Here is a 10,594-nt window from a genome sequence, read left to right as displayed (position 1 = left end):
AGTACTGCACCCTTATCTTTATCTTCTTCTATTTAGTTAATGAAATTCAATTTTGCTCATTAAAAAAAAAAATGGAAAATGATTATCTCCATTTCAAATTTTATCAATTTCCTCTATTTAGTACAATTTGAAGGGTAGTGTAGTCCAAAAGCTTTAATGATGGTAGTACATTAAATGTACTACCCTTCAAAATGCACTAAATTGAGAAAATTGAGGGAATTTGAAATGGATCGGGATCTCCAGCAATAGTTGGGGAATTGCCCATCAGCTTTTTTGCAAATCTTGGCCAGTGAAACTAATCCAATGGTCTACAAGCTACCATGTGTCCACTAATTAAAATATAATATTTTATTATTTAAATTTTAAAAAAGTAAATACAAAACATAATAATAAAAAAAATGGAAATAATAATAATAAAAAAAAGACACCCCATTTTTGCCATAGGGGGTGGTCGGCCACCCCACCTAAGACATGGGGGTGGCTTGACCCACCCCATGGCCCTAGAGGTGGTTTGGCTACCTACTCTATTTTGGGTTTTGGCCCTATGGCCAAACCACCACCTAGGGCCATGGGGGTGGCTTCAGCTACCCCCAATCGGCCCATGGGCCACCCCCATGTCTCAGGTGGGGTGACTGGCCACCCCCTATGGCAAAAATAAAATTTATTATTATTATTTTTTCATTTTTTTATTATTTTGTTTTATATTTATTTTTTAAAATTTAAATAATAAAATATTATATTTTAATTAATGGACACATGGCAACTTGTAGATCATTGGATTAGTTTCAATTGCCAATATTTGCAAAAAAGCTTATGGGCAATTCCCTAGCTATTGCTGGGGATCCTGATCCATTTAAAATGGAAATGATCATTTTCCAAAAATAACTACCACCAAACTCACTTGAGAATTAGTGTAGATTGGTAGCAGTCTTTTATTTCGGCTAAAGACCGACTTTCTTGAATGCATTGATTGGGACTTGACAACCTCAACCATATTATTATAAGAGAAATGTTGGCACCGTTTGCCAAAGGACCAGACTGGAAGTAGATCGGACTGTACCCAAAATTTTTCTCAAAATCAATCCCAACATTCTTACTTCTTATATCATATCAATAACTTTTTATTACTATTCAAATAAAAAAATTACTACAAAACAAAATTTTTCCTTTTTTTATATAAAACATTCTTACTTTTTTCACTTTTTTATACAAAACATTTTTAGAAAACAAGATTTTTCACTTTTTCATACAAAATATTCTTAATTTTTTTTCTCACATCAATCAAATCTGCTACAGTTTCGGTCCACTTCCTCAAGTCCACTCCTTTGCCAAACATAACCGCTATGAAGGGGATGTTCGATTTTACGTGGTTTTTTTTTTTTTGGTTACATATTATTTTAATATTTTGTAATCTGACATGGCACCCAAAAATACAGGTTTCACGCCATGTGTCGCCTTGAAACCACATGTATCAGTCCACGTATAAGGGTTACATGGAGCTTGGTTAAAAAAACTAACGGAATTATGATGGAAGTATCAAGTGTGTTTATTTGCTTATCATAAGTACCATTTGTGACATTTTTGAAAATCAAAGTGACTATTTTATTCTAAAACAAAGCACATATACTGAAAAGGCATTTAACCCATCAAACGGTTCTTTAGAACTGCCACGTTAGCATTACAAAATACTTATGAGATAAGAGAAAAATGCTAAATGCTACTCCTCGTACATACTCTCATTCTATTAGGCTGATGTGGCGGTGTGACTGTTCTTTGTTTATTTATTTATTTTAATAAAGGTAAATTAAAAGGCCGATGGATACTTACAATATGAATAGAGGTGAGGTGAAAATTTACTAGGTACTCTTTAAAATTTTCTACACGAGGGCCTCTCCATCCGAACAACTTGAGGTTGGCCTTCTCAGGCCCATCTCACAGCTTGCCCGGGAAATTTTGGAGTATTTAGTAGGCGACACTCCAATCTACAGTGACCGAAGCCCGCGCAGATTCGCCAACTGTAAACCAAATGTCTCCGCCGTCCATCCACTATCTGTTCGCTTACAATTCTCTGCAGGCCCTCGGATGGTAATTCTCTACCAAATCTCTCTCTCTCTCTCTCTCTCTCTCTCTCTGTGCGTGTGTTTATTGTATTCGTAATTTTCATATGGCAGGGCATTTGCTCTCTCTAGAATTTTGAGCAGCTTTGTAATCACCAAGTCTTTTCATGGAGCTTACGCTTCGGCTGGAGAGCTAATCTGTCAGTTTTCTAGCCCTCTGTTTGGTTTCTGATAAAATTGGAAAGAATGAGAGAATTTCACCAACCTAATTAATGTTGATTTTATTTCAAACCAAGAAAAACAAAAGTCTAATAAATTCGTTTTTCTAATTCTAATTACTGTTATTTCCTTCATTTTCTCAGTATTGAAGTAAACTCAAGCTTGAAAATGTATATTAAGTTTTGTTGTTGTTTTGGAGTGAAGGTTTGCTGCAAACAGTTGCATTCTTGGAAGTTGTACATGCGGCCATTGGTAGGTTTTCTAAGGTTTTATAGATTTCTCTTTTTTATGAGAATATGATTGAGTGTAATATATATGTGATTTTGATGTCTTATTCTTTGAAATTGGAGGTATTGTGCCAAGTGGAGTGGTGAATACCCTGATGCAATGGGGAGGAAGGGTTCATTTTCTGTTGGTGGTTGTTCGCCAAATCGATGAGGTTCTTGTTTTTGGGTTCCCATAATTCAATTTAAGTACTGAACTATTTTCATGTTTGATTCCACGGATTTGATTCTTGTTCATGACGTACATGCTTCGATGTGAACCTTTTGCCTGACAAAAGAGTGGTTGAAGAAGGGAAGGGCAAGCACACAATGTGACAGTCCCTTAGGGCCATTTGTTAGTGCAGTGTGGGAGATCAAATATATATTTTGAATTCCTGTATTGTATGTGGTATGTTTGTGATGCTCAAAGTGATAAACAATTCATTGGTTCTAGCTTTTTGTAGGTCCAAGAGTTGCCATCAGTTTTCATAACTTTTGTTGCTTGGAGCCTAACTGAGGTAAGTTGGTTTCTTATCATCTTTCACTTGAATTTTGATATGTATCAGTATATTGTAGGCTCCGTTTACTGAAGACTGGGATCTTTGCTTTCCAAATAGGGATGGATGTTTGATAGGCTTATATACCAGTTATGTTGAAGACAACAATGTGGTTCAGGAACAATTTGGTGAAATGAATATTTACACAGTCAAAGAACTGAGTCTCACAATTCTCTCACTGTGACAATAATAGAGTCACACTGTAAGGACTAAAAATCCTTGTGTCAACGGTTCAAATCCACTTCTAATGATCTTTCACTCATTCTTTGAGAATTGTTCTCATTCTCTCTCTCTTGTTGGTTAGGTAATTGGGGTTCTCTTCATTTATTTCTTTTATACCACCATGTCACTTTTTTTTTTTTTTTTTGATTTATTTATCCTATTTCATTACAGGTTACATATTTTTTATCCATGCCAACATGATAATTGATATTGAGTAATTATAATATCATGTCCTACCTTCTTGGCATGCATCTCACATTTGTTTCTATTTGTGCTTCATGACTTTCACGGTATAAATAAATATGATAATGGTGATGATCCTGGATTCAGGTAATTAGGTATCCGCATTATGCTTTGAACTGCATAGGAAATTGTCCATCGTGGATTACCTATCTCAGGTTCTTCTTCTTCTTCTTCGTCTTCTTCTTTTTTCCATACATGCACCATTACAGATACATTATATATACAGAAGAAGATGTTTTTATATAAAATTACATACTTTACACTTCACTAGGTACACTGCATTCATTATGCTGTATCCTACAGGACTTGTCCCTGGTGAAAGTAAGTCGATGGATTCCAATCATCTTGATTTTCTATTATTGGTCACCTGAATGACTTTGCTATATAAAATATTGTTACGATCCACTTTCCATTCCCTTTTCTCTCATTTCTTATAACTTCTGTATAATTTCGTCATTGCCTTGCAGTGTGGCTCATGTACCAAGCACTTGAATTTATAAAGAAGAAGCATCTCCATGAAGATTTATTTAATGGCCTTCCCTTCAGCTATTATAATTTTCTCAAGGTTTGTTGATATTTTAGATTCTGTGAGGAAACCTCAATTCTTTCTTGGAAAGATGAGGAATTTCGCTATTCTTTCCAATTCCTTTGAATTTTTGTATTATGGCTTTGGTGTGAAATTAACTTAACTGGTACACGTTTATTTATACCAGGATATAACCTTTGTGATGTGATCCTAATAATTAGGGATATTATCTAGATAACTATAGATAATGGTAGGAGTTAGCAATAAGAGTCATTTCTACATGAGACTATGAGTAGTTGCATTTCATTTGCTAACTCGCACCATTATCTATAGTTATCTTGATAATGTCCCTAATTATTAGGATCACATCACTTTTTGTTTTTTTTTTTTTGTAAGAAAATCACATCACTTTGACTTAAAGAGAAGATGGTAATTTGATAGGTTGTTTGCCCTACCTACCTGCTCCAGCAGGCACAGGGTTTGAATTTATGCAATTGGGTTTAGGTTGGGAACTTAAAGCTAAAGTGTAGTTAAAAAATGAAATTATACCGTTTATGTACCTTTCAATTTTTTTTTCCTCTATCATGTAATACATGTATTACTGGGCTAAGCTGTGTTCTAGCTCATACTTGGGCTGATTTAAGGAATATTTAGCCATTTCCTGTGGTTTTCACTAAACGATGGGCCTGGTGTTCACTGTATCTGCATAAGATATGTTGTAGCAAGGGGAAATTGATGTTTTCCTTCTTTCCATATGCTACAATGCCCTGACTTCTCTTTCTAACTTCATTTTTGTAACTTAGTTGTTTAACTTATTGATAGTTAGTTGAATTTTCTGTTTCAGGTTCTTCTTCTCTGCTACCCTTTCCTAGGTTTAAAGCTTTACCTGCATATGTTTAAGCAACGGAGGTCAAAACTTGGAAAACACCATAAAAAGAAGAGAATTTGAAGGTCGACGCTCTTTCAGAGTTACTAGTTGGTTGCCACTTAATGGTAGCTCTGGAGCTTGAAACCTCAGATGCTGTATGCCATGTATCATATGTAATACATGTATTACTGGGCTAAGCTGTGTTCAATTGTACCGTTTATGTACCTTTCAATTTTTTTTTTATCTCTATCATGTAATACATGTATTACTGGGCTAAGCTGTGTTCTAGCTCATACTTGGGCTGATTTAAGGAATATTTGGCCATTTGTTAGGCAGGAACTGGTTGTAAAATTCAAAATCCGTGTCATATAATGTCTTTTGCTTTAGAGTTGCTCCTCCTAAACCTTCTCCAATGCCATCCCTAATTTAAGGATAGGCTCACATCACTTTGATATAGAATGCTTTTCTGACATGGAAGTTTCTTAGGAGAAAAAGTCGGGGAGTTTAAAACCATTTTGGAACATCTAATTTTTTGAACACATCGATTAATCTCTTGGATTCCAGATCTTTCCAAGAACATATATCATAATATTCCAGGTCGTCCTGTGAGGTAGATTGGCAAATTATTGCAGTTCTCTCTCTAATTTTCTCCTTTTAAAATGCAAGTAAAGCCCAAATGTAATTGGCACAACGTCAATGGTTTGGGGGCCACGGGCTTGGATCCGGTTTTGAATCCGATTCTGGATCTGGTTGTGGATCCGGTTATGGATCTGATTCTGGATCTGGTTGTGGATCCTGTTATGGATTTGGTTATGGATCTGGTTCTTGATCCGGTTTTGGATCTGGCTTCGATTATGGAGTTGGAATCGGAAATTGAAGCAGATGTCCCGAAATTATATGGGTCTACGCCGATCTGTTCTACCGAGTGTCTGGGATCGTTGGCGTCATGCGCGGAGTATGTGTTTGAATCGCCTATGTCTTCTCTGTTGAGATCGGATTCCCTAATTTTGGCATGCTGTGTGGCAGAGACGGTATGTTCAGAACCAGTGAAGGTTGTGGTCTCCAATGGGTCCTCGAATATTATCAGAGAAGGCCTTTCCTACGCAATGGGGTGTCCGATTAGTATTCCGAGTTTGGTGAGTGCGAAACCAATATTGAGGGAGGATGCGGTGGGTTCTGCTACCCTGACGGTTGAGGATGCTCCTGTTAAGACTAATCGACATCCTGCCCGATGAAAAGTTTGATGTGGCGGGAATTTTTTGGGTGTCGACCTGTTGTTCCTTCGCCGCCTGTGGTGAAGGAAATGTCCTCGTCTCTATCTTCTCAGAAGTTGGGACCTTCGATTGTAGAATCAACCAGCTCTACAGTCACGAATACTCCTTCTTCTTCTTCTAGGGCGGCTGAGCTAGGTATGAGGCTTCGCAAGCCTTACGCATGACGAAGAGTGGTGCACCCATTTATTCTTTTGTTTCCAAGTCTCAAATGGGGTATAAGTGGAGAGTGATAGGATAAGATAGCTAAGCATGTGCATACGAACAAGGAGTTGCTGGCCAAGGTTGTGGCGGAAACTCCGATGGAGGGGGTGGAGGGCTTTTCCAAGGTGGTGCTCGATGCGGTGAAGTTCCCTTCTACTGTGGAGTTGTCTTGTGGAGGTGATGAGCAAAGTCTATTGAAACTTTTCTCAGTCATTGAAGAGGAGAAGAAGCCCAAAAATGACAGTTCTACTTCAAAGGTTAAGAGGAAAAGAGAAATTCAAAAATTTTGAATGCTCCATTAATTTAGAGGCTAGAGGCCGTGACTCTAGTAGGGTCAGTGGCAGGGTGGTGTAGGTTTTGCATAATGAGCTTAGGGTTATTGTGGGTTTTTTATGGGGCATCAAATTTCTTTATGATTCTTTGGGTTTTAGGGTTTGCATAGGGTCTTTTTTGTGGGTTTTGGAGGGTTCCCTACGTATACTTTTGTGTATTTAGAGGCGCATTGCGCTTTTTTTTATATATACAATATTACTTATCAAAGAAAAATTTTCTCCTTTTATTCTTTCCTGTGGTTTTCACTAAACGATGGGTCTGGTGTTCACTTTATCTGCATAAGATATGTTGTTCAAAGGGGAAATCGGTGTTTTCCTTCTTTCCATATGCTACAATGCCCTGACTTCTCTTTCTATCTTCATTTTTGTAAGTTAGTTGTTTACCTTTTTGATATTTAGTTGAATTTTCTGTTTCAGGTTCTTCTTCTCTGCTACGTTTTCCTAGGTTTAAAGCTTTACCTGCATATGTTTAAGCAACGGAGGTCAAAACTCGGAAAACACCATAAAAAGAAGAGAATTTGAAGGTTGATGCTCTTTCAGATATAGTTACTAGTTGGTTGCCTCTTAATGGTAGCTCTGGAGCTTGAAACCTCAGATGCTGTATACCATGTATCATATGTATTCTTGTAATGTTTTTCTTCCCTGATTCACTACTTTCAGACTGCATATGCAGTTACCTCAACTTTGACCTAATTTAATTAGATGCCCATTACCATTATTTAAAAAAAAAAAATTCAAATGTTTACTCGATGATATACGAGTAAATTTGTGTGTTAATATTGAAAATTTTATATGTTAAGAACATGTATCCTAGGGTCATAGGCTGCCATGCTGGAGCCTGTTGCTTGGTAATGGCCCTATTGGGTGTGTAGCATTGCAATCTAAGTACTTTTCAAAGATCTAGAAACAGAGCAGCGTTGTAGTCTAGCGTAGCTGGATTATTGTAGAATAAACAAACTTTGGATTCTCATTTGTGATCACGGGTCTCTTTGGGGCTGAGGCTGCCTTTTCTATTCATATGATGTGAATAGATCTCTATGATATATTATAATCTCTATCCCAATCGTTCATAGATAGCTCTTATTTATTGTAGCATTGCTTTGTTTCCTTTGAAGATCCCATATTCTCTCGGGCATGTGTGTTCATTTGTATATATATATTTGAAAAAGATACAGGACAACTGGCATTGACTCTAAAGAGTGCTCGTGCCGTGGCTGGAAGCCAAACCATTGGGCTGGCCAGGAAATTTAAAATCTTTTTACATTATGGTTAATTTATAGGGCAGAATGGCACCTAACGAATATGCTGCTAAAATGGCCATTTTATTACTACTAAAACCAACCGACTTTTTTTTTTTTTTTGGTGTGTGTGTGTTCATTTTAAAATCATGGTGGATTATGGGTACCCACCCAACTCTTTACATCAAAACCTTAAAAAAGGACAAAAAGGAAAAATCTTAAACTGAGCACAGATTGACATTACTGATCAAAATGATTGCAGGAATACAAGACAGTTACACAAGAATCAACGAGTTAACAACAGCAAGGTACAAACAACACCCAAACACACCCACAGCTGAAACCAAAGGAAACCCTTTTTTTTTTTTCCATAACCGAGAACAGAGAAAGAGAAAGAGATCTTTTGTTGCTTAGAAATCTGTGGTAGGGAGTGGTTCATGGGTGTTTGGGCTGATGAAGAAGAGCTCGTAGACGATGGCGGCGATGGCGGAACCAATGAGTGGGCCGACCCAGTAGACCCAGTGGTTGTCCCATGACCAACTGACCACAGCAGGGCCGAAGGAGACTGCTGGGTTCATGGATGCACCGTCAAACGCACCGCCGGCTAAAATGTTGGCGCCCACTATCAAACCAATGGCAATGGGTGCAATTATCCCTATATTACCCTTCTTTGGGTCCACGGCTGTGGCGTACACCGTGTACACCAACCCAAATGTCATCACTATCTCAAACACCACCGCATTCCACACACTCACATCAGAAGATAAAGAGAACGCCGAAATTTCCTGCATCAAATTGATTTAAACATTAATCTAAATTCAACAAAATATATTGAAATTTGTGCAGATATATATATATCCGTGAATCGGTGAATGCCTTACCAGTCCACCGGTGGAAAACTTGAGAAGCAAGCAAGCAACCACCGATCCAAGAAGCTGGGCGATCCAGTACAGAAGACCCCTAATGAGTGAGATGTGCCCACCGAGGAAGGCGCCGAATGTAACGGCGGGGTTCACGTGCCCGCCGGAAATGTTTGCACCGATTGACACCGCCACGAACAGTCCAAATCCATGAGCCAAGGCTGCGGATACAAGGCCGGCCGGCGTTGTCGAGCCATTATCCGTCAGCTTGTCTGTCAAAACATTCATCATTTGATCAGTTTAGTTTCTCAGTAATCTCAACTATAACTACGAAAAAAAAAAAAAAAAAAACGAAATTAGTTTCAGTCAGAGCATTACTGAAAGCCACCCCAGAGCCTTCACCGGCAAACACAAAAATGAGCACCGAGATGAACTCAGCCAGTGCCGCTTTGAGAGCACCGGAATCGCCAAACTCGGCTGGACTTCCAACGGCAATTTGGGAAATCGGCATTTTCTATAATCTCAATTCCCGAAATCCAAATTGCACTAGCTTTTTCTTTGCTTCTTTCTTCTTGCTTTCTAGCTTTACATGGAGGTAGTTTATATACAGGAAGGGCCAAGGTTAACGGACTTTTGGAAAACCGGATATAGCCGGTTTCTACCCGGTAGCAGCTTGTTTTCAACGAGAAAAATAAGGGCTCTTTTCCTCTGTCACTGAAAACAAAGGTTTTAGGCCGGGCCTCCATTTTGTTCTGGGCTTGCCACGTGTACGGATGATCGCATAGTTGTGAAATTCTAATCACCGACCAAAATGGGGTGTGGTAGTGGGTCCACCAATGATTGTTTGCTGTGGCTTTGCTTGACCGACCATTGGATTGTTTATGCGGCTGTGATGTAGACCTCCGTGGTTAGTTGTGCTGGCTTCATTATCATGAACATTGATCATCACTTAATTATCCTTAATTTTGTTTAGTGGGAGATCATGAAGAGACGATGATCTCATGGCTCAAGGGGGTGATATGGTGTATTCGGTCCTATGATATTGCTATATGGAGCTGTGGGCCCATAGAGTGAATTTAATTTTAACCACTTGATTTCAGCCACCTAAAACAAAGTTCACAATACCTTTCAAACTAAGAATGTAACTTTTGTTCGTTTTTAAAGGGATTAATATGGCTTCAACTTATTTCTAATTTTTAATTTTAATTTTCAAATTAAATGAGTCATATTTTACCATATTAGTATTTACTAATTTTGGGCATATGGACTCAATATCCCGGCCATCAACCAACTCGAAAACCTCTTAACAACTTCACATTGAATCTCTTCCAAGTCATGTCAGCAACCCTTCCCATTATTCTCGACATGAAGCAATATGTACGATCAGAGATGTGAGGTGTAGGGAGTTTTACATCAAGGAAAACTTCAATGAAGAATAGAGTTGTAACGTGTGGCAGACAGTTATGACAAAATACGTTGCAAAAAGGGGTAAACATTAGGTAAAAGAGCGCTTTTGTCTTATTTTTTCCAACACTATTTTTCTTTTTATACGATTATTATCTTTGATTCATACTGACTTAAATATCGAAATTATTCTCTATCGACTCAGTTCAGAATAAAATTTTGCTAATTTTTTTTTTCCAAGTATTTCCGATCGTTACCTCGACATACAATCAACTATTTTAACAATGAATTTTGAAGTATGGTTATTTTTTCTTTAATTCATTGCTGTCA

At 37.9% G+C, this 10,594-nt stretch overlaps 2 protein-coding genes across 2 annotated transcripts; one reads left to right on the top strand and one right to left on the bottom strand.

Moving 5' to 3' along the window:
- The first annotated feature begins 1,920 nt into the window (after positions 1-1,920).
- On the top strand, positions 1,921-5,341 carry LOC132163579 (uncharacterized). Its single transcript, XM_059573920.1, has 9 exons — positions 1,921-2,085; positions 2,172-2,257; positions 2,481-2,528; positions 2,627-2,715; positions 3,004-3,057; positions 3,649-3,716; positions 3,833-3,882; positions 4,029-4,126; positions 4,932-5,341. Exons 1-9 carry the CDS (start codon positions 2,027-2,029, stop codon positions 5,034-5,036), a joined length of 657 nt encoding a protein of 218 aa, XP_059429903.1. The 5' UTR covers positions 1,921-2,026; the 3' UTR covers positions 5,037-5,341.
- A 2,873-nt stretch (positions 5,342-8,214) lies between these two features.
- LOC132164112 (aquaporin TIP1-2-like) lies at positions 8,215-9,429 on the bottom strand. The gene is made up of 3 exons (XM_059574536.1): positions 9,239-9,429; positions 8,882-9,132; positions 8,215-8,785 (listed from the first exon to the last, which is right to left on the bottom strand). The coding sequence occupies exons 1-3, from the start codon at positions 9,369-9,371 to the stop codon at positions 8,411-8,413; spliced, it is 759 nt and encodes a 252-aa protein (XP_059430519.1). The 5' UTR covers positions 9,372-9,429; the 3' UTR covers positions 8,215-8,410.
- Positions 9,430-10,594: the final 1,165 nt, after the last annotated feature.

Source organism: Corylus avellana, chromosome ca10 (assembly GCF_901000735.1).
Source record: "Corylus avellana chromosome ca10, CavTom2PMs-1.0".
Taxonomy (NCBI): Eukaryota; Viridiplantae; Streptophyta; class Magnoliopsida; order Fagales; family Betulaceae; genus Corylus; species Corylus avellana.
This window is presented reverse-complemented; position numbering and strand designations above follow the sequence as displayed.